This window comes from Phalacrocorax carbo, chromosome 16, assembly GCF_963921805.1.
Source record: "Phalacrocorax carbo chromosome 16, bPhaCar2.1, whole genome shotgun sequence".
In the NCBI taxonomy this organism is placed as follows: Eukaryota; Metazoa; Chordata; class Aves; order Suliformes; family Phalacrocoracidae; genus Phalacrocorax; species Phalacrocorax carbo.
The window spans coordinates 4,911,240-4,937,422 of NC_087528.1; the positions used below are offsets into that span (position 1 = coordinate 4,911,240).

Consider the following 26,183-nt stretch of genomic DNA (forward strand, 5'->3'; position numbering starts at 1 on the left):
TGTAGTGAGGCATTTCAGAAGCTGTAAAGCAGGTGTTCAGGCTTATGATGGGTCATTGCCTCCAAAAGCTAATTTCTTTTTTTTTTCTTTTTTTTTTTTTTTTATGGGGCTTAGAAATAAAAGTTTAGGAGTAGAACAATTACACTTCGACAAAGAATACATGGCTCTGACCAGCATGGGTACAGTGCAGTCTGTGCTGTAGCTATAGAGGAGTACTCTAATACAGGTAAATATGTGAAGGTTAGGCTGCCATAAAGTGACAGGAAAGAAAGTGAGCCCATAGCCTTTATAGATGACACTGCATGTTTAGTCGCTAATGGACTTTTTTTTAAAGAACATCTAGGCTGCTATTATTAGAAAAAGCAAATGTGTGGTGTTACCTACAGGGAACAAAAAGGGAGTCTTTCACGATCTTCTTGACCTTTACTTTCGTGTGTTAATTTCTTTGATACCAGTGAGACTTTCCTGCTGTAAAAACATGCTTAAGCAGAGGCTTCTCCAAGATCTCTGCAAAAGATGTGCTAATTGGGAGGTAGGGCTATGCAAACGCTGTTTCTTCCTTTCCTCCCTTGATTTGTGAACTGCTACTTCAGGTATCCACTGCGTGCTCTGTCTCTCTCTTTCCCTCCTGGATCAGACTTTTACCAGCTGGTGCAGTTCCGTAGCACTAGTCAGGGCTTTATTGCACTAAACTTTTTAAGAGAAACAGGAGCTCTGTGCCTGTGGGACTTAGCATGCAGGAGGAAACTTTGGGGAAATGTTAGATAAACAAACACTCCTCAATACTTCTGAAACATCTTAATTGCTCCTAACAATCTTTACTTTTTCAATGCCTACTAAAAAGGTCTTATTGCTTGTGCTGTCTGTTTGAGATCCCAAGGTACTTTGTAAAGGGCAACAACGTCATTATCCCTGCTTGCTTGGGAGGATGCAAGGTGCAGGCCAGAAGATGAGCTAAAGAACATGGGGCTATAGCAGGGCCAGGGGCAGAGTCCTCAGCTGGTGTCTGACCTGCCAAACCACCAGTTCCCTGCAGATGAGGGGTCGTGGCCATGCTGAAGGAGCTGTGGCTCAGAGCTAGAAATTTGATTGCATGAGGCAGCGTGGCTTCAATAAATACTACATGGCATAGACCAAGAATAAATCCTTTTGGACATCTCTTGGACCAGTATCTAGGGAAAGCTTCAGGCTCAGTAAGAATGACAAGGAAAAGTGGGAGAAAGCATATATATGTGTGCTTATTATTGTATGGTGCTGAAATATCTTGCTGATATTACTTGTGTATCTGGAAGACCTGTTGAAAGCTCAGCTAGAAAAGCATCCAGATATCTGCTCTGACTATTTACCCAGAGATTCAACCACTGCAGGTAAAGCTGTCCGTTTGACTGGGTGTTCATTAGTTAACTAGGTTTGAGCAGGTGGGGTTGTTTTGAATTTCTTAAACCTCCATATGCTAGGAGTTCTCACAGTCATATAAACTGGTATTTCATGAAAAAATGGAAGGTGAGACCTGGATTTCTAGTAGTTTTTGCAAATCTTAGAAAGCTGCAGCTTCTGGTTGACTCTTCTCATGTTGAGGTAAAAAAAGCACTGAGAAAAATTGGTGTCATCAGCATAGACCATCATTAGTTCTGCAAAAGGGGATTTAAGCCTCTGTCACTCTAGCATAGCAGTGTCCAGAGGCTATGGGGGTTGACTTGAAGCCACACCATTGCAAGCGGTACCACTGTAACAGCATCCCACTGAACATGCTTGCCAGAAGGGCAGCTGGTGCTTGTGGCGTTGCCAGGCTACCAATGCCTTGAGATTCCTGGGGAAGAAGCTGAGCAGATGACAGTTGGGCCTAAATATGAGGTGTATCCATGAATGAAATGTTTCATTACTTGTGCCAGTAAACTAAGCCTTAAACGCTTGATTGTCTTGACTTGCTGGCAATAGTTGTGGAGCTTGCAGGTGAGCTTTGGAGTGGAGCTCAGGCCATTTGCAGGACTTGCTCTGGAGTCATGAGTTATTTGTGTCGTGCTGGATGAGGATTGTCAAAGCAGTATTGTGTTGCTACATATCAAACAAAGGACAGAGTAAAATCCTAGTTGTTTTTTTTTTTAAATTAAATTTTTTTTTTGTCCCTCAGGGACAAGCAAATAGAAAACAGCTTGTCTTGGCTATTGTGAATGTTCATGGGGCAAGAAGGGGAGGGAGGGGATGAACAGCAAGGGCAGAGTGTTGAAGTAATGAGAATGATATCTTATTTTAGTTGATACTTAATCAGGACATGTGGTTTCAGGAAGCAGGAACAGATGGCTTTAGGGATTTCCCCCCCCCATTCCCTTATAAAATTGATTGTCACCAAGACTTACCATAAATGTTTTAACACCTGCCAATTCATTTTCCATGTTATAGATTGTTGTCCATCCTCAGAGTAAACAGACTTATCTGGCTTGCTTTTGTTTAATCAATAATATTAATACATGAAGTCACTGACAGTTCTGTGATTATGTTCTTTCAAAGGATGCCCTTTTTAATAATAAAACTTTGAGGATATTTATTACTTCAAGTGCATTTTGGTAGTAAATTAGGGCAAAACTGCATTTTATACCTGGGTGTTGTGTCCCTCTCTCCTGTAGAAGGGAGACACGAAGTCAGAGACAGTATTTGAACCCCAGTGGAAGGTGCATGCTACCTTAGGGGTTTGCAGGAACTGGCCTATGTAAAGCAGGTCATCGTTTTTGTTTTATGGCTTTTCCTCAGTATCACTCTTGCTTACCAGGGCATCTAGAGAATGGGTTATTGCTTCTCCTGTGTCTTCTTAACTGCCTTGAAGGATGATCTGAATTACCTCCCAGTTCTTCTTTTTCCAGGGTGGTGAAATCCAGGACTGTGCCTACTTGGACAGCGAAAGCGCCTACAGTGAGTCGGAGCTCTTTCCTGATGACGACGCCATGACTCTAGCACAGCAAGAGGTTCACCATGAGTCTGACATGGACAGTGCTATTGAGAGTGCCCAGAGCTCGGAGGCCTCCGACGTGTGTCGGAGCGAGGAGAAGGATGGTGTGCTTGGTGGCCTGTTTCTGCCTGGTGACAAGTGAGTGGTGGTTTTGCTTCATGGTAGCCCTGTTTTGAGGCATATGCGAAAGGACCAGGGAGGAAGGAGCCTTTATGCTACTAATCCCTACTGTGGGAGACTGAGGATGCCTGAAGGGTTTAGAAACTTAATATCCATTTACAATATAAGGGAGATGGATGTCCAGGTGCTCTAAGTGGCTTAGACAGTCTCAGCCCTGGCTCCTTCTGGCATGTTCTGTGAGCACTCATGGGACTTGCATGTTCCGTGTTGAAGTGAAAATGTTAGGTCTTTCCAGAATGGATCACTGCATTAGCATCCCTCAAGCTTTTGATCTTCTATGTTCCCATAACCTTTATAAGCTGGAATTAAAACCAATACTTCTGCAAAGCAGTGCAATATGGGGAATGCTGCTTTAGCCTTTTGTACATCTAGTTATCTGAAGATGTGGGCTCTGCAGATTTGCTTTGCAGCTCCATGTACCAAGTTAATTCTGTGTGTTTCTAATTTTCCATAACCTTTAGTGCGCAACAGTAACTTGTGTTTAACACAGGGTGTCCTGGCATTTGTGTATGTAACCATAGTTTGCTGTTAACACAAGAGTGTCTCTGTAATCCTAACTTGATTCTTCTCAGGCATGTACCTAGAGGGTGTTGGTAAAAGCCAACTTGATTTAACCATGCTTTGAGCTGAGTTAATGCAGTACCACAGGACAGAGCTTGGCTGGGCTTGATTTGTAAGCCTCTTCCCCATTTTTGGCTTGTCATCTTGGTTTGTGCCTCTTGAGTTTCTTTTATTGCTAAGGCAATACTCCCCTCTCCTGGGACTCCTTGGGTGCTCTCTGTGCAGCCTTGTTCCTACCCTCTTCCTGAATTTCTCAGCTAGCTGAAATCTGGCCTTCTCCCACTTACCCAGGCAATCCCAGAGAATTCATCAAAATAACTCAAGTTTTCATTAGCTCTTTATCAAACTGGTCTCCTTGTCTTGCCATTCCCAGTTCTTCAAAGCACCCATCCTGCAGTGACTGACTTTCACCCATACTGCATTTGAAATTAGTATCTTTCTTCCCAGCTTTGCTATTCAGGCTCTTGTGAAGGGGGTGAGGGATGCATTGTGCATCCTGTACCCTCCTTCTAGGCAGGGCAGGAACTGCTAAGAGCTACTGTGCTACTAGTAAGAGATCTTGGTTTATCCTCTGAGGTCTCCTCAGCTTTGGTAAATCTGTGGGAAAACACCTGGGAAGCTTCATGCTTTTGTGTTAAAAGACACAGTAGAGATTTTCACCTTAGCCAAACCACAATACCTGCTTGTTGAAGAAGCAGGTGGGTGGTTGTGCGTCAGATGTGTCAGCCCTCTGTGAAGTCCTGCTCTGAAGAACAAGAAATACCTTTTAAAAAACACAAAATCCAAACAACCACCAAACCTGAAAGCTTCGTTCAGAAAGTGCTAGAATGGGGAAAAATACCTTTTAGCAACTCCCTTGAAAATGACTCTGTGGTTCCTAGACAGTTTCTAGCCTGAGGCTGGTTATGAGTTCAGCATCCACCCTGAGCATGGACTGTTTCAACCCAAGCAGTTTAAAGTTTGGCAAAGCCTATGAATAACTAAAAACTAAAAGTCCTAAGTAACATTATCAGGCAGATCCAGCAGTGATGACTGTTTGCATAGCTGCTATAAAAGACTTAGCCAGGCAGCGTGTGAGGGATAAGGCTGCTGAACTCCAGTCTGTTGGCAAGTGGTGATGTTCCAGGGCTGTTATGCTGGATAGTGGATTTTATGGACAAGTATATGTTATCATACCAACTGGTTATTTACCTCCATCCCTGGTGGAAGTGTTATGAGGAACTGCTTCCTGAACTGGCTTGGTGTAACAACATTGGGAGGAAAACAGCAGCCGCAGTTACACAGATCAGAGTCATCTAAAAACTTAGCAATACACAGTATGGCTGTGGGACAGCAGCTCTTTATGAATAGATGTTAGTGTGATGTGTTGAGCTTCTTACTAATCCATCTCCTAGCCAAGGAGCCTTGTTAGATAAGTTTGATCTCTTTCTAGTATGAGTGTTCCTGTCTTCATGATATTCATCCTTCAGTAGTGTGCCAGGCTTGACTTGCCCTCGTTTCTGTTAATGTGAATTAGGTAAGTGAATTGCAGGTTATAAACGGATCTCATCAAAACAAGATAAACAAAAGAGCATACATCTGAAACGTTGGTAGGCTTCCTCTTCTACTAACAGCTTTTGAAGGGAGGGGATATGCAAATAATGCTTGCACCATTGCCAAAGGAGCACTGTTGCATTTCTTGTTTACAGCTCACAAGTGTAGTATGACAGGAAGAGGAATCTCCCTGTCTCCAAAAGTGCGGGGTATGGTTAAGAGGCTCAGGGTAGACACAAAAGAAACCTAGGAGGCAATATTGTTGAGCTGCTGGAGAACAACAGGGAGCTACTGTCCCCTGGCTCAGCTAGTGGAGTTGAAGATACAGGCACTGTGCACTGAAGCAAAGGGAGTGAAAAGCTTAACCCAATCTGCACAAAGCATCAGCGGATTGAATGAGTGCCTTGTCTGTATTGCAGAGAGGTGCTGGATTCTGCTTTGTCGTAGGAACAGTAACATGTCAAGCAACTCCAGGGCTTCAAAAGTGAAATGTGTTTCAGGCCTTAGATGTATGATTTCTGTAGGGAGGACTTTGTTTATAAGAACTCGTCAGTTCACTGACTTGTCTGTTTGAATGCCTTACTGAGGTGCGAGCTGAGTGACCTGTGTAAGATATCTGCCTCTGCAAGATAGCACACTGCATGACTGTAGGGTAGTCTGGACTCTGGGCAGGAGAATCACCATGCACCCTCTGCAGCAAACTTGCTCCACTGTATTAGATGTGATGTGCCTGAAACTACTCTGCCAGCTGCTTTCCTATGGTGCCTGGCTCTGTTGATTTGTTTGGCTATATGTCCTCTCTCTCCGAGGTCACAGGGTCCTGCTGTTCCCTACCTGGTTTGTATTATCTTAGGTACTTCTCTGGTAGTAAAGCACCCTCTCCTTGTGGTCCATATCTCTTCTGAAAGACACATTTTGTCACGATGGAAGGAAGGTCAAGAACTCAGCCTCCGTTAGGTCATACCTGTAGCTTTAGTGGCTCTCTGGCATGTGGTGAGCTGAAGTTTATTTCCTGGACGCACAAAAGTCAGTGGCTGGAGATCATGGGGTGTGAGAGAGGGTTTAGGGGGATTACTGGGAAACTTTGATTGTGGAATAGAGTGACAGCCTCTGTCTTGTACCTGTTCCTCTCTCTATCCCATGCATTTCAGAGTTGTCTGCACAGTTTCTGCATTCAGAGCAGAAGTCCCATAAGCAGCAGTCTTCAGTCATCATTTCCATGTGGTGGTGAGGATTGTCAAAGTGTGCTCTCTAAAGTGAACGGTTTGTGTTGACCCAAACCCATCTCGCAGGTAGCTTGTTTGTAGATTCTCATGCTCTTGTCTTTCAAGGCGCTATGTCAAATGCACAATCAGATATGTTTAGCACTTCAGGTTTTTAGCACAAGGTGAGTGGGTTTTACAACTTCAAATGAGGGAACAAGCTGTAAAGGTGGAAGACTCCATGTGAGGTGAGATGCTATCAAAGTCGGCCTTCGAGATGTTTTGACCTCTTGTTTCAGGTCAACTCCTCACAACCCTTCTGCAGCATCTGACCTCTCAACTTATTCCACCGCTTCTCTGATCAGTAATGAAGAACAGTTTGAAGACTATGGGGAAGGAGATGATGTGGATTTTACTCCCAGTAGCCCATGCCCTGATGATGAGACCAGAACCAACGCCTACTCTGACCTTGGCTCATCTGTATCGTCCAGGTTGCTCCTTATTCATTAACAAACAATTTTTCAATTTTGTTCTTCTCTGAGCATGGGTGGCCGTAACAGAGTTTACACTGGTAGCACAGGCTCACCTGAAAAGCAAAACGTTATCAGTTCATTTTCTGCCCTGCCATTGACAGACTGCATTTATTAGTAAGACCTATAGCAAATATGTTGTTTCTGATAACCTCTGTTGGGTTCTGTTGAGATAACTGGGCTGTTTTGCTTGTAGAGATTTCTTTCTGTTGCAGACAGTAGATTTCACAGTTAGGGGCTAGTATTGGAAGTTATCTGCTGCAAGCTGGAAACCAGCTTAGCACTATGCACCTGCCCTGATGCAGTGGAGAGAAGACCTGCAAGAGAGCTGCTCCTCCTTAGTGTTCTGATACTACAAATCCTTAGCACTAACCTGTAAGGTGAAGTGCTGTATACAGACAGGGGTTTGCTTGAAATGAGCATCCATATTGACTTTGAATGTCTTGGAGAACATAAGCAAGTAGCTGCTCTCTGTTAGGAGCTGGACATGCCACTACAGTCTGCAGTTTCCTGGATGTGACCTCTGTCTCTGTAGCTCTTACGTCCTGTAACCAAGTCAGTTGCTGATTTTAAAATTCTCCTCAAGCAAGGGAATGGGTGAGCAGGTTTAGGGAAGTGCTGAGCGTGAAACTGCTCTAGGATTTGTCTGCTTGGATCAATAGCACATGAAGGTCTTGTGCTTCATTGCTAAGACAGGACAAGCTCACTGCATCCCTCTGCTCCGCATGCAACCCCTGTGTGCTACCCTCTGTTTCGAGCACTTCTGCAATCCAGCCTTGTCACCTCTGTCATGCATGCAGAGCCAGCACGCCTCTCCACTGTCACTTCATGATGACGGCTTGTGTCCTTCATCCACTGTTTCTTTGGGTTTATACAGCCCTTTCCATTCCCATTCCTGGGGCTCTGTGCACTTCATGCCATGACTGCTCTCGTTTATTTGAGTTTATTTTCTGTTTATCACGCCAAGAGCTACTGTTATCTCCTCTTTAGACCTATGTCCACTTCTCCCTTCCTCCTCATTCTAGGGTTCCTTCTGTCCTACCATGTGAGGGGGTTTGTGTGACTACTTCTTACCAGACCACTCTGTTTTTCATCTTTCTGCCTTTCTCTTGGAGAAAATACTCTTCAGGTTGCATGCCAGGCTCTAGTGGGAAGATGGGCAAGATGAGAGGGGGACATTGCTGAGGTGGAACATACTGATGTAGCTGCTTTTGCTACGTGCATCTCATGGAGTCTGTATACCTTGTGCTATTCTTCCAGTCACCCAAACTGATTCTTTCCGCTGCACCCAGAACACATCCTGTAAAGCCTCCCCTCAGACAGGTAGACTCGCCCTAAGGCTAGATTTCTTCATCATCACCTCTAAGTTGGGGAACCACTCTAACCACAGTTCATCTAAGTCCCTCGTCTGTGATTCTGACACACAGACACACAGTCAAGAGGAAAATCTGTTATGAGTTGGTTACTATAGCTAGTAACATCTCTCCTTTCCTGCAAACAGTGCTGGCCAAACACCCCGAAAAATGAGGCATGTTTATAACAGCGAATTACTGGATGTTTACTGCTCACAGTGCTGCAAAAAGATAAATCTACTCAACGATTTGGAAGCCAGGCTGAAAAACTTGAAAGCAAACAGGTAAGCAGCCTATTGGCACTGCTTTTAGCAATACCCCATTGAAATGGGACTAGCTAGTAGCAGGAGGAGAGTAAGAAAGAGCCCTCTCCTTCCCTGTATCCTATTCTGTCTTACATATGTGGTGTTCTTACAAAAGAGTAAGAAATTGAGACCTTGACATCTAGCCTGAACCAAAATGCTGTTCTTCATTAGCTAGAAAGTATTTTTCTGACTTAAGGTGCAGACAGCATCATTAAACTCAAATATTTTAACAAATGAACTCTTTGATTGCAGAGTGAGAGTGATATTTCCAGGATTTTTTCCCCTGGAAGTAGGATCTACTGTGCTGCTTAGTGCAGATGTACAGTTAGCTACTGTCTTCTCCAGGTGGGAAGGACTGATCTGGCAGATCCTTAGCTAATGCATATAACCTTACATACACCTCTACTAAAGCTATTATTGGTCAGCAGAGGTACTTCATTCCTGTGGGATTTTTTTTGTCCTCAAGGGAACTTGGAAAAATGATTAATCCTATGGCAGAAGTTACTTTTAGGGTCTCTGCAATTTCAGCTTTTTCCTTATATTTCTATCTCTGCCACTCCATCCACTTCTGAACAGTGCTGAGTGCTTGGAAAGAATCTAGTGCTTCCAACAGTCATCAAAGGCTTTTGAAGGAAAATTATTTGGTGGCCTTCTAGCTCCCCCTAGAAACAGAATGTAAATCCTGCCTGTGTAATCCTGCCGTGGCACAGACTGTGTACCACACTGCTTCTTTTCTTGATGACACAGCAGCATGGGACAGATATGAACAATGTTCCTGCCCTAGCAAGGAGTCTGCTAACACCTAGACCATGACCGGCTAGGGCTTTGGTAATTTTGTGGGTGCGGCTGTATATACCTGACTCAAAGGCAGCAATGCTCTGACAAAGAGCTGTGTGTCTGTGTGCACACAGAGATGCGACATCCTGCTGTTGAGAGATGCAGCTGGATATTTTGATTTGGCTCTAGTGCTGTTGTCTGAAGTCGGGTCCTTCATTTAGATAATACGAGTCTCTGGCTGCAAAAGGGAACTGTAAAAATGGAAAGTATGTCAGTTCCTGTGCTGAACTGGGAAGCATTACAGGGAAGGATAAATTAACTGGTTATAAAATCATCTAAAAACTGGGAATCTGGAATAAATGTCTGTCACTAACTCAGTGTCCATTTGTGACGTTTCTAATGTTAGTTTCACTCCGATTTACACTGACAAATCCCTGCTAAATATAACAGTGTTTGCAAATTGACTTATTAATGATCGTTTAGTGATTTGTGGCTTCACTCATCTTCATGATGTTGGTAACTGCAGCTTTTGATTAAGTTGTCTAAGAATATTGTTCACAGTATCATTTTCTGACTTCACTAAAAAAGTCAATATGTTTCATTGTGCAGTTCAGCTGGAGTTTAAATTAAGATTGAATCTAACACTGATCAAATAAGAGTTTAATTCCTATATCATTCCTTCTGTGTCCATGTAGCCCTAACAGGAAAATATCAAGCACAGCTTTTGGAAGGTAAGAGTCAACTTTTTAATGACATGTGGAATCAGCTGTAACAATTCTATATTGGGGGTGGGAGGAGAGAGAAGGAATAAGGTTAGGAAAATAAAAATGTGCCAAGACAAGTTTTCAAGGGAAGTGGCTTGTATTTGGATGGGGATGTTACAAATGCAGAAGCCACTACTAGTCTTGGAGCAGGCCCCTGAACTGGAAAGAGCTCTGTTAAGAACATAGATGGTTGCTTCTTTGTCTGCCAACTTTCTTCCTTTATACTGCTGTTCCATCAGTCCACCTATTGCTTCTTTCACCCTCATAACATGGGCCTTTTTATTGTTGTTGTTGCCAAAATGCAAAGGAAAGCAAGAGCATCCCTTTAAAAAAGGACATACAGAATTACAATCTTTCTTTGATTAAATGACCCAGCCCTAGGCTGGGGAGGGCTGTAAGTTGCAAGAATATTTTAGATATTCTCCAGTGTTATATTTCTGACACTCTGCTGTACTGGGAACTGCTTGAGATTTCTTTTTTTTTTTCCTGGTTTTTTTTTTTTTTTTTGAAGAAGCTCTTAGTGTACAAAATTTTCTAGATTAACTATACCAACCAGTGCGCAGCGATGACCTTATTTTAAACTTCTAGTAAGGCAAATATAACTCAGTGTGGATAAGGCAAAGTAGTTTTTAAACTATGTTAATGCTGGTGGCAGATCCTATCAAAAGCAACAAAGAACTCACACCCTAGTACTTCATGTCATTGATTGTGCTCAGTATGATTTAATTTAGCTACCAGTCTCCTGTAAAACTTGAGCTTAAACAGTTGTAATTGTCACTGAAATGATTGCACAGATTTTAGCATGGGATGCTCAAGGTGCAAAGCCAGGCTATAAGGCAGTACCCAGACTCTTTCTCCTCCATCCTCATCAAGCAAAATATTATCCTTCTGATCTTTCAGACAACTCTTCCACAACAGTAACTTCAGCAGCAGTAATGGCAGCACAGAAGACCTGTTCAGAGACAGTATAGACTCCTGTGATAATGATATAACTGAAAAGGTGAGAAGCTGTGTGCATTGTGATTTAAGGTGCTCAACAAAATCCTGCTGGAGACGTGCATCAGTTGACAAAGCGCTCGAGCTCACAGTTACCAGTGATCTGAAGTAGCTCATTCCAAATGTCCTTGATATTCCATTAATATTATGACTTTGCTTCACAAAAACGCAAGACCTGTGCAAGTACAGGTCTAGGCATTGTATTAGTACTTCACTGTGTATTTGCATTGATCACCTCCAAGGAAGATGCAGGGTCTGGGGAACTCAGAATTTCAGAGCTTAATTTCGCTGCTGGCTTTGCAGGGAAGTATGTCCCCTTTCAAAGGGTAGCATAGCTAAACGGCAGTTAGGAAGAGTGAAGCGGTGTATGAAGAGAAATTAAAACTCTCAACTCTTTTCCACTTCCCCTTCCAGGTGATGCACCTAGAAAAAAAGGTGACAGAACTGGAGAATGATAGTCTGACAAATGGTGACCTGAAAAGCAAACTGAAACAAGAGAACACACAGCTAGTTCACAGGTAATAAAGCACAGAGCCAGGTTTTTTTTATCATGTCAGAGCAGAGCCAAAGTTGGAGCAGGAACATCTCTACCTGTAAAATATAACCAAGTCTTCTGCCTTTATGCTGTCAGACAAAAAAAAGTTACGGCTTCGTCTGAGACATCCAAGTGGAATAGGGCCACCTTGCTGAATTTTCAGCAAGCAGAGGCCTTGTAAGGAGGTTTCTTAGTACAGAGGCCTTATTGACTTGTGCAGAGCAAGCGCTTCTGTTATGAGAGGTTACCACTGGATTATTTTTCTTGCACACAGCAAGAGCAAAAGGCTGGGTCATAGTCCCAACTTCTTGAGACTGAGAATGAAAGAATAATAAATGAACTGCTACTACTTAATTCTATGCTTACTGGGAAGATTAAATACCAAGAGAGATATTTGGAGGGGTTAAATGCCAAGAGAGAAGTAGTAAAATGAAATAAAGGAATGGGGAGGAAAGAGAGAGGCAATGAAGTTGCACATCTTTTTATTATTTTTTTTTTTTTTAAAAGTACTTGTGAAGCTGTTACTGAAATAAGATCTGGTTTCCTTAGAGTTCATGAGCTAGAAGAACTATTGAAAGACCAAGAAACATCAGCAGAACAGACCCTGGAAGAAGAGATAAAGAGACATAGAGAAGCATATAGCAAGTATGAAAAAGAGAAAGGCACCGAAATTGAACTGCTAAATACAAGGTAACCAACATCTTAGTGCCACCCAGAACAGAGTACAAGTTCGTCTTTTCTTCATCTTTACTTTGCATGTAAATGTAGGCTGTTCACAACCAGACAGTGCACAGATGGTTACAGGTTAGTAGTTCTATAGAGTAGCTGTGCAGTTGCATGTCTAATGCCTGAAAGCTTGCGGGATGGTTTACATTAATCCATGTGGTCCATGTAGAGAGTTTAGCTGGATAATTGGCATGGATTCAAGGAGGAAATTGTGACCAGCTGTAGCAAACACTTGTGTCTGCATTTGTTTCTTCCTACTTAATTCTTTTTAGATACCTGTTCTTAGGAGCATAAGAATCTTAGGGTCAGTGTAGCAGTTTTGGCCCTAAAAACAAATAAAGAAAAAGTGCCAAATAGCTTATGAGAAAAAATGCCAAGATTACAAGATTTTCTTGTTTGTTTTTTTCTATTAAGTGCAAATGAAATGGCTTTTTAGAGCATGTTGGTTTGCATGTCTGCATTCTTGCAGAGGCATTTGCTGTAAGATTGTTGTTATTGACACAGGGTTCAGCAACTGGAAGAAGAAAACGGCGAGCTGAAAAGCACTGTCACACGACTGAAATCACAAACGGAGAGATTAGATGAGGTAACAAAAATCCTGACTGCTTAAGCAATTTAACAGCAGCTTGATTTGTGTAAGAGCAAACTCATGTAGTGATTGGCCCAGCTTCTTTAACTTTCCTTCCTTAAACAAGAATATTGATGGAATTGGAACATTGGTCACCTTTAGTGGCAGGAATGCCCTGAGACTGGCATGTGCCAGTTTATGACCAGCTGTATCTATAGATTTGTGTTGTAAAACTGAAGATGGCTCATGCACTTGCAAGTTACCTATGAAGTTCCCCATTTATTCTAGGAAAGGCAACGCATGTCAGATAGGTTGGAAGACACTAGTCTGCGACTGAAGGATGAGATGGATTTGTACAAGAGAATGATGGACAAGCTGCGGCAGAACAGACTGGAATTTAACAAGGAGAGGGAAGCCACACAGGAGGTAGGTGTGAAGAGGGATGTCAGAGCAGGCAATCGCATCTCATCTGCATGGAAGCCCATCTGTAAAAGAAAGGACAGACAGGACAAACACTGAAAATACACTCGAATGCACTACTGGACTGTGTTTCTATGGCCATAGGGTGATGATTGCTGCAGGAATACCTAGTAAATGGCAATCCCTGACCCAAAGGATTTACCACTTTCTGAGAACATGGGGCCTTGAATGTATGTCTTTAACATTTTCTTTACTAAATTTGCAAGGGGAATGATGCCTCTCAGATGTGAAGCTTATAGATCAGAGCCGTCTCCAGCTCTGAAGCGGTTTAAGTGACCTGTGCTTCCATAGAATAGCTGTATTGTAGGAATTTCCAGCCTCAACAAGGCTCACACAGTGCTTGTGTCTGGGTACAGAGGTGCAGCACAGAGATGGCTGCTGCCAGGGAGGGCTGTTTGTGCAGGGGCTGGAGAGACATGGCCTGCTTGCATACCCACAGCTCATTGAAGACTTGCGGAAGGAACTGGAGCACTTGCAGATGTACAAGCTGGAATGTGAGCGTCCTGGACGTGGGAGAAGTTCCTCATCCAGTGTGAGTGAATTCAATGCCAAAACCAGAGAGGTGGAAATGGAGCATGAAATAAAACGGCTGAAGCAGGTGAGTGATCCCTGTAAAATGTACAGGACGGCTTTTAAAAAATGCCTATAGCTGCAACCCCTAGCACATTGCCTTCAGATTTTGTCCCCCGTTTCTCACACACGCACAAGACCCACATTGCATCTGCCTAGAACTTCTTTGCACAGGTGATGTAAATTGTGCACATACACCTGTGATTCAGGCAGGGAGGACCTGTCACTGGTGGTAAGAGTTGATGTTAGCTTGCAGCCTATGTCACCCAAGCTACCTGTGATTTTAAAAATTTATGTATTTTTAATGAAATCTTGTAGGAATAACTTAAAAGCAATGTCTTTTCATCCTTAAATAGGAGAATCAGAAACTTCGTGACCAAAATGACGATCTTAATGGACAGATCCTAAGTCTTAGTCTTTACGAAGCGAAAAATCTCTTTGCAACACAAACAAAAGCCCAGTCACTGGCTGCTGAAATTGATTCTGCATCAAGAGATGAGGTAATAAGCTTTTTTAATCAAGTACGACATCCAAAAATATGCATTTTTCAATGTAACTGTCAAGGTTGAAGTATCTGAAGCTGACAAATGAACAACAGAAAAATCTGCTTTGCTAGGAGTTCAAAAGTGTTAGAAGATTGCCTTATATCTAACAGTGGTTTTGGATGCTGCTTTTAATATAACTCTTCCATTTGTGTCTCAAAAAACTGGAATTATTAGAATCTCAGTGAACTGTTCTACAATGGATTTATTTTAACATCATCTGTCTTACAGGTTATTGTGCTATTATGGCTTTAATTTCATACAGAAATTACCATAGCTAGTTACTTAAATTTTCACTTTCTGTTCTAGATTTATTTCTAAGTAACTTCAGTAACAAGCTCTCACTTAGATCTAAATTTGAGCTATATATTCCCTGTAGCAGAGCTGAATTCCTAGAGAAAGCAGGTAGTGTGCAAGTAATAATCTGATATCACTTTGGAATATATTCTAGGAGAAACATTCCTATGTGGGCTGAGTCAAGCTTCCTTTAAGCTCCAGGACAGATAGTGAGATCAGGCCAATAGATATGTAAGAGCTCCCAGGGAAAAAGACAGGTTAGTGATGAAAGGCATTAAAAGAAATTGTTTCTTCTGGACAGAGCATCCCATTTCTTCTTCAGGAGGAGTCCTGAGACAAACCTTTTTACCCAATCTGTACTTGAACAACCCTGTTAGCCTTGGCTCCTGGGCAGTCCTTTGAAGTTAAGTGCATACTTGAGTTTCTTGCTGAACCAGAGCACTGTGAAAAAACTCTAATTATTGAACTATAAGTAAAAGCAAATTGGGCTTTTGCTGTTGCCAAGACAAATCTTTATTTCTCCTTATGAATCTCATGACTCTGGCTCATGCGATACCCAGCATTGCCTCTAAAGGAGGAAAGCGCCTTACTACTGTGGCCCAGGCTTAGTAAACCTCTCCAACCTCCATAAACTTTTCCCATTGTGCCATTTTGCCTGCTTAATCAAAATTAAGGTAAGAAACTGCCAATTCAGGGTGGAACTTTTATGAAGGCTAATGGAAATGGACACCCAAATCACATTAGCTTTAGGAGGATCTGGGGCTCTGACAGTCCTGACACAGCTTTGTCAGTTTGGTGTTAAACTTGCAGAGTATAAAACGCAAGTGGCCTTAATCTTTGGGGAGTTTCAGGAGCCTTTCACAGCTCAAACGTCTAGTGAAACACTTGTCTCTAATATAGAACATAGAATATTCAGTGTATTGTTCATGAGGAGTATGTAGCTGTTTTGTTTTGGGGGTTTTTGGTAGGTTTTTTTGAGAGAGTATGCACATGATACAGAGGCAGCCCATATTGTTCCCAGTGCAAAACACTGAAATCCTTGTTCTGTTCAGCAGCCTTTCAGGCAAAGTGCTTTAGATCTCAGCAGATATGAAAAAAACTTAGTATCATGAAGCTCTTGCACTGAGATGAGGAAGCTCATCTGCGGTGTGGAGGCAGGATGGATTGGTGTGTTAGATGGGGAATTTGTTTCAAATGACCTGCCAAAAGATTCCTGATGATGACTGTTCATCATCTTCCTTAATAGTAAAGATCTTTAACATATAGATTGTTTCTAGTAGAGATTCAGGGAGGAACTAGAGGTAGAATGCCTGTCACAAAAGGGAGTTGGTGATCCTGAGCAGGAACTAGTCTCTCACCTGTCTGAATTTCATGCTGTTATGTAAACTAGTGGGAATATTTCAAGATTAACTTTGAAATGTTGTGTTTCAGCTCATGGAAGCCCTTAAAGAACAGGAAGAGATAAATTACAGGTTGCGACAGTATATGGACAAGATAATTTTGGCAATCCTAGACCACAACCCATCTATCTTGGAAATAAAGAATTGAAGAGAATATGAGAAGAAGCAGCTGCCTGATATTTCTGCACATGCCACTGGATCTAAACAACACTCTGATACTGTAAATTAATCTATAAATATATATATACACTACGTGTGAGTGTGGGTGCGCGGGTGTGTTTATATGATGTTTGGTACACTGTTATTTGTCATTGAATTGGCTTGGTTAGACTTTTTCCATGCACTTTCAATACCTGTGATACGATGGATACTGTATATTAATGTAATAACAATATAACTGGATCATGCCGTTTTAGATACTGGACAAAATGACTCTACCTCTAGTTGTAAAGGTAAAAAAGACAATGGAAACATATGGATGCCCTGACTTTAGGAGCAAGAATTGTTCTTTCGTTCTTCCAGGAATTTGGGTACCACAAACCAATTAATATACCCAGGTTCAGTTCCTGACTGGTGCTGACTGTGTAACTTCCTATTTGATTTAGGTTTAGTACTTAAACCACACATAGGGTAAAAAACCCAAACTTTGGGGAAAAGGAAAGACACAAAATAAAAGGAAAGAAGAGGAAGATACTGCAGAATTATTGCTATTTGTGAAAAATCACCATCCACTTGTTTGCCACTGTCGGCACAAAGTGCTTTTTGTGTAAGATCACTTTGGAGCCTGCTTTGGGATGCTTTGAGCCAGCCTGCTCTTCAGCGTGTGTGCGCATGTGTATTTTGTTTTTTTATGCCAGGGTCCCTGTAGCATTGAGGCTAAGAAGCTCTTCAGATCTGTTTCCCCTATTTTCAGGGGTTTATTATGGGCCATTAAGATGAATTCTGGGATCCTGCCCCTTCCCCTCACCCTTACTTTTAAAGATTTCACTGAAGGAACACATTCCAGTTCTTACAAAAAAAAAAAAAAAAAGAGAAATGGAACAAAAAAAAGAAAAATTGCGTGAAATAGCCTGCTTCAGGGGGAAGTGGAGCAGCTCTTGAAACTACCTGTTGAATTGCTTTCCCCCCCCAGACACACTGCACTCTTTCAAGATTGACATTTTGTAGGCAAGCTGTGGAGAGGACCAGCTGGGTCCTAACAGCGGTGGAGAGAAGTCTGCTGTGGAGCGACTTTTACCTATAGGGCAGTAAAAAGAAAAAGAGCTTGGTCTTGCAGAAGTTGCCAATCCAGACTGAGTACACACATGCATATCTAAAGCTCTGAAAAGGGAACATGTCCTGATTTAGATGAGCAGTTGTGCAGGTGCTCAACTTCCAATGTGTAGTGTGACTGCTCATAGAAGTCAGTGGGACAGAACATAAGCTTTGAAGTTGAGTGTATGCTTAAATGCTGCCTTAAATAAGAATGGACTTCAGCACGTGCCTGTGTTCTCCTGGGCTGGATTTGTGTACTGTAGGGCTAGGACCTTTTTAATTAATAATGTAGCTTATATAAGGAGTTTATGAAATTGTTTGGATGGTTGAATGCTAAAAAAAAATTTATTCCAAGCACTTTTTTGAAGTAAAAATTTCACACCTTTGATTCATACCAACTGGCACAGAAAAATAGGCCCAAGTATCTGGCTTTCCCCAATGCATAGAGATGTTTCCTCTATTGAATACACTCCCCAGAAGAATGTTACGGTAGCAATGACTGTGCTTTTCTGTGTATTTCTTGCTGTTGGCAGCGTCTTGCCCCTAGTATTCTCTCGATGTATCTTGGTGTGTATATGTGATGCATTTTTCCTGAATTTGAATACATAAACCATTGTTCAGTTATGGATGTAAATATATATATATTTTTCTGCAATCTCTGTGCTCTTGCCTTCAGTGATGTGTTACTGGAGTGATGGGAAGGGGGGAGAAGTACTGAAATCAGGCTTTCTTGAAGGCAAGAAAATAAAACCAGTTTGTTTCTATGTATCTGCATTAGGCAGGTGTAAAGTAGCTGGAAAGCAAAAGGGACCAGAGGAGTAACTGTGGGACACAACACCCCAGCGCATAAAGATGTCTGCAGGACTTCAGTGCTCTGGGACACATGGTATGGTCTTGTTCAAACAGTGATGTCTCAGGGCTGGCTTCCTGAGGCTCTAGGGTAACCTGGAGGCAGGGATTTAAAGACAACTCTTGCCACCTGGGGGTGGTGTAAAATGTTCTGTGCTAAATTGCAGCAGCTTCTGTTTGTGGAGAAGCAGGTGGAACACCCCAGACACCCCACATGTGCCTTTCCCACCCGCTGCTGCTTCTGGATGTGCCACCCAGAAGGTAGGCGAGGAACAGTTAAGCCAGCTTGGTGCTACCTACAGCTCCCTGTCCAGAGGACTCTTCACCTGCACTTTAGTGATGGCATTTCGCTCTGCATGGTGCTGTTTGTGGGTTGTGCCAAGGACTTTGCTCTTTTTGTAGGCCATAGAGAACTGTTTTAAATTGTCAGGTGGCTGTTGCTAACCTGCTGTGACAAGTGGGGCTGGGTGAGCCAGCAGCCCTGCTACTGGAACTAATTCTTGTTTGGTAAGTTAGACCTCTGACCTCTGTCCATGCAGTGGATTTAAATAAGAGTGAAGCTATTGCAGGTCAGACTGGTGACTGAATGTTTTCCCCTAAATATTTTGGGGTAAACTGGACTCTGCTTCAGAATTTTAATAATCTAAACCCCATTCCTGTTGGGGTCGAACATCAGCAAACGTTGAGGACTATTTGAAAATTTTCCTGAGCACTTGGGAAGCAGAGGACCTGGCTTATTTCACTGAGACCACAGAGCCTGTGGACACGAACAGAAAAAGACATGATCACAAAGATAGTTGAGTTTTTGTGCAGGTGACTATATGTAAAGGGTGAATAGTCACTAATAGTGACAAAGAGTCACTAAATCTGGCTGAAATCCTGAAAGCAGCACTCTAGCCAGGAGTACCCAGCAGTGGATTTTCTGAAGACTTGCATGTCATCTTGTTCAGCTGTGTACCCAGCTGCTTTAGGATTTAGAAGCTCTTCCTTGCTCCAGTGTTTGCATTTGAAGAGTTGTCTTACCACCATGTTGGTGGTATTTGTAGCTTTGTTTTATTGCATAAAAGAGTTAGACTTCTGCTCCTGTGGGGCCTTTGGCATGGTACTGCTTTCTGTTACTGTTCAAATACGTATCCAGACGCTATGTTTGACAGACAACGTGAGCTGGAGGTGTGAGAGGCATTTTACTGGCAGATGCATTTTCCTCTAAGGTATCCACATCTAAAAATTGTAATCAGCAATTGCATTTTTAGACTGAGTAACTACAGGTAATAGACCAACTTGTCTTGCGATCCAAGCCTTGGAGAACATTTCTATCCCAGAAAAGAAATGATCGTGTTTTATGACATGCAGGTAACTTGGTAACAAGGGATCACTTGATGGGTCACTGGGGCAGGGAGAAGAATCCGATATCGACGTTGCACAGAGTGCAAATTTTGATCAAGTGTCAGACAGACACATTAGCAGAACAGACAGAAGATGTGGGAGATAGGGAGGCACCGGTTTCGGTGTCTATGCTCTGATAAAATTCTTATTTCTTTTCTGTGGGCTTCCTTTGTGCTCACAGGCCAGCTGGGGAAGTACAGTCCGCCTCTGTGTCAGTGTTACTGGTAGTGGAACAATGGCTTCACTTCCCTAGGTAAACAACTTCAAACACGGAAATGTGGTAGTGTCTCATTCTAGCAATACTCAGATGCAGTAAACATTCTTGTGTCAAAAACTGTGCTGCTCATTTAACCCTCGGGGATGCAAACACAATCCAAGGTGCTGTATCTTGATCTGCTCCTTAGTTCATTTTACTGTAGATTCTGAAAAGCTAAGTGATATTCTGGTCAAACCAGTTGAAAACCATTGCAGGTATTTTTGTACAGTAAAAAAATGACTTGCTTCTGGCTAGAAGCTGTCCTTTATCAGGCTAACCCAACACACAAGATACTGCGGAAGAAATACCTCTTTCAAAACTTGCACTTACGAGTACCTGAAATGTAGTCTCTTGAGATTCTTCTGATACTGGCTGCTGCCTTCCAGACATCAGTCTGCAGCTGCTGCCTAGTTCTGGTTTCGGAGTGTGATGCTGATTCAAAACTATCTTGACATCTGAAGAATATTTTTCAGCTTTTTGAATAACTTCTATTAAAGACTCAAGCTGTTTGAGAATTTGTCATGTTTTGAAGTGCAACAGCGACAAACTGTAACCATCCCATCTATTTTTAAGGAGTTTTTCATATGCAAATTTGCAGCAAGTCTCAAAAAAAAATCTAATACACTTTTGCTGCCAACTTTCCTTCTATGGTCTTGAGAGAAACTCTGATGTTTCTCAGCCAGTTCTGTAGGGAGTTGAACACAGCATCATTAATTTTCAAAGACACATGTATCAACAAATACTTTGCTGTCTGAACACAGCAATGCTCCATTTACTTCAGTGGAACTGCATTGCTCTCCAGAGAGGATCTTGGCCTACAGTATTTAGGCTCCCTAATCTGGTTAGTAACGAAGGCTTGGAAGCTAATATATAAACATACGTTGTGGCCTGCTACACCAGTCACTGTTCAGCGGTCTCTGCATCATAGCGCTAATGACGTGTGAATCTAAGAACTAGAATTTACAAATAAATGAATACTTTTTTCTTATTTAATGGCAACGAACATACAGTGGCTTTATCTTAAAACAAATGCTGTATGTTGTGGTCTGTGGGATTTTTTCCAAGGAAGGAAGGAAGTAGCAGCTGATCAAATACTTGCCAAATCAGTGGCTTGACTTAAATTGACTTGAGTGAAAACTGACTCCGACTTTAACTGAGCAGTTCCTGGACTGGTTCTGGTGTAAGTAGCAATGCTCTTGTTATGTCATTTGTTTCTCAAGGAACGTTGTCAAGAAGGCCTGGCAGGTGATGTAACGCGGCTGACTCTAAAGGGTATAGTTCAACAGTTGCTGGCATTTTGTTCCATTGCAGCATCCTCGGGGTTGTTTTCTCAGTATTTTTCAGTCCAAAATATTGATCCTAGGAGCAGTTTGCTGTTGAAGCATGTGGCATGTGTGGGTTTCTTATTTAAATGAAACTCTGCACGTGCCTTTAGAATTTGCTAAGGATTGCAGTGTTCAGTCTGAATTCTGTAATCCTGTGTAACACACTTGGAGTTGCTCTGATGTGCAAGAGGGTAATTTCTTTGTGGGATTCTTCCCTAATATATCTTCTGTTGACATGTACACTCTTGGTCTTGTCCCCAGCCACTGTGCCCGCTGCCAGAGTGTCTGTGTGCCTTGGCGCAGGCACTTCAAGCAGCTGGGAGGGACAAACACAATATTCTTGGCTTCAGTATGGCTTTAGCTACTGAGACAAAGAATTTTAGCCCTGGCTTTATGCCAGGCCAGTCCTGGCTTTTGTGTGGAACTGAACACAAGCTGTGCCCTATCTACATGACAATATGTTTTAGCTGATTCTCATGATATGCAAGCACATAGGGTGAATAAGCCTGAAGTCCATCCAGGTAAGGCATCATTGGGGTGTCCCCGTAAGTCTTGCCTTGATTCTGTGTAGCTGTCCAATTGCGTGCTGCACTTACACACCCAGTTTGCAAGGCATAGCCCTGCTCGCTGAGCCTAGCAAGGATGCCTTACAGATAACGACAGCAGCCCCTTACGATAGAAACATCTGCAACGAGGGTCACTGTGTAGTTTGTCACAGTGCGGAGCCAGCTGACAGTTCTACATTGTGTTCCTTAAACTTTTTTGTTTTTTTGCTTACTGGCTTAAGTCTCAAAGTTTTGTTGAACTGCGAGAGTAGTACCTATTCAAACACATTATTAGAGATTACTTTTCACTTAAACTTTAAACCTAACGATAACATATATTAACAAACATGGACTTCTTTGGTATAGTTTGGACACCTACGCCTAGAACCTGTATTTCTTTTTTATGTAGGTGTTAGTGGTGCAACTGTGACATCTGAGGTGCCAGCTTTCGCATCGCTGCTCTGAGCAGAGTGACATTCACCCTGGCAAACCCCCGTAAAGCCCGCTGTGCCCCGCCGAAGGGCGCAGAGGTGACTGCTCTGGCAGACCCACGTTCCATATGCAGACGGTAAGGGGTGTGGGAGAGCTGCAGTTACTCTTCCACCCAGGCTGTTGGAGCAGTGATCTTCTTACACTACCCAACATCAGCCCCGTTTTATTTAATACCTTATCCATAGTGAAATTATTCTGGCTTTGGAGAAAGGAAGGTGGAAGGGGAACCAAGAATTTTGTATCATGTGAACACTTTAGTACGCTACGGGGCAGTAAATGTTGCACTGACTGTATGCTTCAATACTGAGATGTTTTGAGAATTACTGTAAAATCAGTTGCGGGAGCTATTTGTTTTGCTTTGTTGCACAGACTGTACTTATATTTTTCGCATGGTGACATATTTTAGTACTTGTGCCTTTTCTCTGTTGTGAGAATACATTTTATTTTCACATTTTATCTCCTGTTTTGGGCACTTTTTATATACACTTTTTTCATTTGATCTTCATCTCTGGTTTTCATGTAATATACATGTGTATATATAAAATAGATCAGATTTGTATTCATGTGCCTCTGAGATGTAAAAAATACTCATTTTGTACAGGTTTTTTTAGAAGCGCTACGTCATGGTCTAAATTACGTAGCAAATGAAATTCGACATAATTGGCAGTTCTTTGTCTTCTTTTAGAAATGTTGTGTCTGATGGCTGGTGTCTTTTGTAAGGCAATGTCACACACGCGCTTCCCATATTTATTGTTCTGCTATTGTTATGAGACCAATTCTGTCCACTTGTTGGTTTCAGTTAATTCAAAATAATAAAACACCTAACTAAATGTTACAGTCCTAACTTGGTGATTATAGTTTTTATTCACACTTAAGCCAATTTGCTTCTTTTTATACTTGAAATGGACACCAGACCAGAATCTTATTCGAGCACGTTGCCCATTTCAGGTTAACTTCAGTTCTGGGATTGTTTTGGTGGGACTGGGCAAGTGATTTACTTTGCCCATTGAAATGGAAAGAGAAATAGCATTACTATTTCATAGACTGTTCTTCTTAGAGAGGGTAAAATGCTTTAGATTACTACTTCTGCTCCCTCCCTGGCTCCTGTGGCAGGTTTTCTTAAGGACAGACCCTGGATCTGCATGACTGGAGATCTTCCTCTTGCAGATGTGAGAAACTGGGTGTCTTGTTTTTCACATTTCGGCAACTGCAGAATAAACTCCCTCCCTTGGGGTTTGTAGCGCAGCCCTTTCCTGCAGCATTTGGGAAGCTAAACAGATGCTTGTGAGACTGGGCCATCTGTAGCTGGGGCAATCGGGGACCTGGCCCTCGACGTGTCCTTCCCTCCCACCAACCTCTTCTTGAGCTGGTGCTTTCGTTTCTTGACTATTGACCCCCTCATCTGGTGAGATGCTTGAATTGTTCCCTCTCTCACACCTTGTGGTTTATCAATACCCCACTCACCAGTCCCTGGGCACAGTGAGAGATTAAATTGTGGTAAGTCACAAGAAAGAAATCATCAATATCCCCTAAATCTCCCAAAACACAAAGTTTTGATCTATAAAATAATATGTTCCATCCTCATGGAGCAGAATTTTTTAAACTGAATTTGGCACCCACTTGGCAGATTAAAAAGCTGCCTTAGAAGCGAGGAGGTGGTTTTATTTTTTACTTCAAAGGCTGCTTGGTATGAAAATGAGCAAAGTCCACTCGCTCCATCATTACTGAAAAAAACTGAAAAAAGCAGTCAGCAAAGGTGGCATATGACTATTTTTAATCTCATTCTGTAATTTACAACACAAGTGAAGTGATGTCAGTGCTGTTACAATGTGCCAGTACACTATTTTCTCTGTATTTTCTTGAAATACTTCCTGGGGATAGTAAAGCTGTCCTTGCTAATGTGGATCCTTTCAGGTAGCTGTAATGTTCAATCAGATATGTAAATAAATTATTTGCTTTCCCTGCATGACTAAAATGTTGTCTGTAGTGGGTGACTGATTCCATGTCCCTCCTTCCCCTGCACCCCTGGCACACGCAGTGTACACCCACCTCTATTTCTGCACTTCATTTAAAGGAGGGCTGCACAGTTCTGCTCTTGCCTGCCCAAACGCCAGCTTCATTAGGTTTGGCCAAGTTACACAGATGTCACTAGGGACTGAGTTTGTCTCAGTACGTGCCTTATCTGACAGCCACCACTATGTTAAATTTCCAAGAGCTTGGTGGGATACATAATGCTGAAGTTTCACGGGACTGACATGTTGATCTCCACCCGCAGCGCTCCCCTTCTCAATTGATGGGAGCTCCAGCTGTGAGCTGTTTGCAGGAGTTAGAGCCAGCTTTTTAATCTGACTTAAATATAATTATTTACTGACCCATGTGGCTAATGAGCATGTGCTTTGACCCCTTTCCTGGGGAACAGTGAGCTGCCGTGGGGATGGCACAGCCTGAAGCCAAGTCCTTGGGGGTGGGGGGGGTCTGGTGTTGGTGCACACTCTGACCTGGCATGACCAGCGCTGACCAGCCCAGGGCATGCCCACGGGGCACGGGGGAGAGGAGTTTCACAGGTAAACTAAAGGCAACAGCTTTCCCCCTGCTCACCTGTGCCGTGGAGAGGCCTGAGGGAAAGCTTTGCCATGGGTGGCCCATTGCCGAGCCCCCAGGAGCAGCTGCGGCTCCCAGGTGTGCTTGGATGAGGCCTTCTAGAAGTGGGACAGCAAAGTTTGCCTGTGAGGGGTCAGGGTGGTGGTGGTGGGAAACCTTGGGCAGCAGCTGGGGCTGGGCCCTGTCGCTGGTGCAGCGTGTGGAGGCAGTGGGGATAAAAGGAGACCCTCGGCCTGGTGCCGGCTCAGGCCCAGAGTCACCCAGCTGCCACTCCCAGGGAAGCAGGCTGCGTGAGGCGGGGGACGACACACCAGCGCCTGCAGGGCCCCCTCCACCAGTGCTCCCAGGTAATTTTAATCTCCTATTTGAGCTGCCAGACCTGCTGGCCTCTTCTCTGGTTTTTATTTTGACTGCTAGAGTGAAAAAATAACCTAGTAAGTGACTAGCTGTTTAGGTTCAAGGCTACTTTTTGCGAGAGTCTGTGTGGAGCGAGGGGAGAGCGCCGCGGGCACCCTCACCTCAGGGGCAGCCGGCCCTGGGGCTGGTGTCCGTGGGCACCATTACCAAAAAAGGGGTCCATTTGGGAAAACGCTGCTGGTAGAGGGGCAGCCACAGTCAGCCTACAGAAGTGCTGGGAGCTTCTTACTGGGAGAAATGGGGCCTTTCTGTGGTGTGTTGGAGAGACGCTGGGGGTAAAGCATCTCCTCAAAGCAGCCCTGTGCAGCTCGCAGCCCCGTCCTGCCTGCCCGGCAGCGTGCAAGTGGGAAACCATCAGAGTTAGCCTTGAAACACCAGCAAAGCCCACACTGACATGGCTGCAGGGTGTGGATGGCTCACAGCTACACTTCCATGGAGGGGCTTAGTGGGTTTAAACTTTGTCTCCTGAAAAGCTTCTGCTCCCCCCCCACCCCATCTGCTCCTTTGTCAGGTGTCACTTGTGCCCTTGATGTAAAAACAATGACTGTTTTGCACCTGTGTGAATGATAGTGAAGAGCATAAAGCTAGAGAACCGGTTCTGTGGTTATTTAAAATCTGAAGTGGAGTCTAAGGTGGTAAGCTCTTTGCCTCCAGCTGGGCTTTAAGCAAGGGTGAGGGGGAAAGGGAATTTTGAAAAGACTTCACTGATCAGTTCAAGCCTTGTAGGGCAAATTTTTTTCATATAAAAAGCATTTTGATGATCTTCAAGTGATCATAGTGTGCTAAACCTGATACA

At 43.1% G+C, this 26,183-nt stretch overlaps 1 protein-coding gene across 5 annotated transcripts in view; it reads left to right on the plus strand.

Annotated features, from left to right (window-relative positions):
- The window catches only part of RAB11FIP4 (RAB11 family interacting protein 4), a 125,053-nt gene extending 106,882 nt beyond the window's left edge, over nt 1-18,171 (plus strand). For 4 of the 5 annotated variants that reach the window (XM_064466792.1, XM_064466794.1, XM_064466795.1 and 1 more), the window contains 12 exons: nt 2,859-3,082; nt 6,720-6,911; nt 8,452-8,586; nt 10,080-10,115; nt 11,049-11,148; nt 11,559-11,662; nt 12,229-12,369; nt 12,910-12,991; nt 13,262-13,399; nt 13,893-14,051; nt 14,380-14,523; nt 16,294-18,171. In XM_064466792.1, coding sequence (XP_064322862.1) covers nt 2,859-3,082; nt 6,720-6,911; nt 8,452-8,586; nt 10,080-10,115; nt 11,049-11,148; nt 11,559-11,662; nt 12,229-12,369; nt 12,910-12,991; nt 13,262-13,399; nt 13,893-14,051; nt 14,380-14,523; nt 16,294-16,410 — 1,572 coding nt within the window. In that variant the 3' untranslated portion in view covers nt 16,411-18,171. The remainder of the gene's footprint in view (nt 1-2,858; nt 3,083-6,719; nt 6,912-8,451; nt 8,587-10,079; nt 10,116-11,048; nt 11,149-11,558; nt 11,663-12,228; nt 12,370-12,909; nt 12,992-13,261; nt 13,400-13,892; nt 14,052-14,379; nt 14,524-16,293) is intronic. The other variant, XM_064466793.1, reaches the window with a different exon arrangement.
- The last annotated feature ends 8,012 nt before the right edge of the window (nt 18,172-26,183 follow it).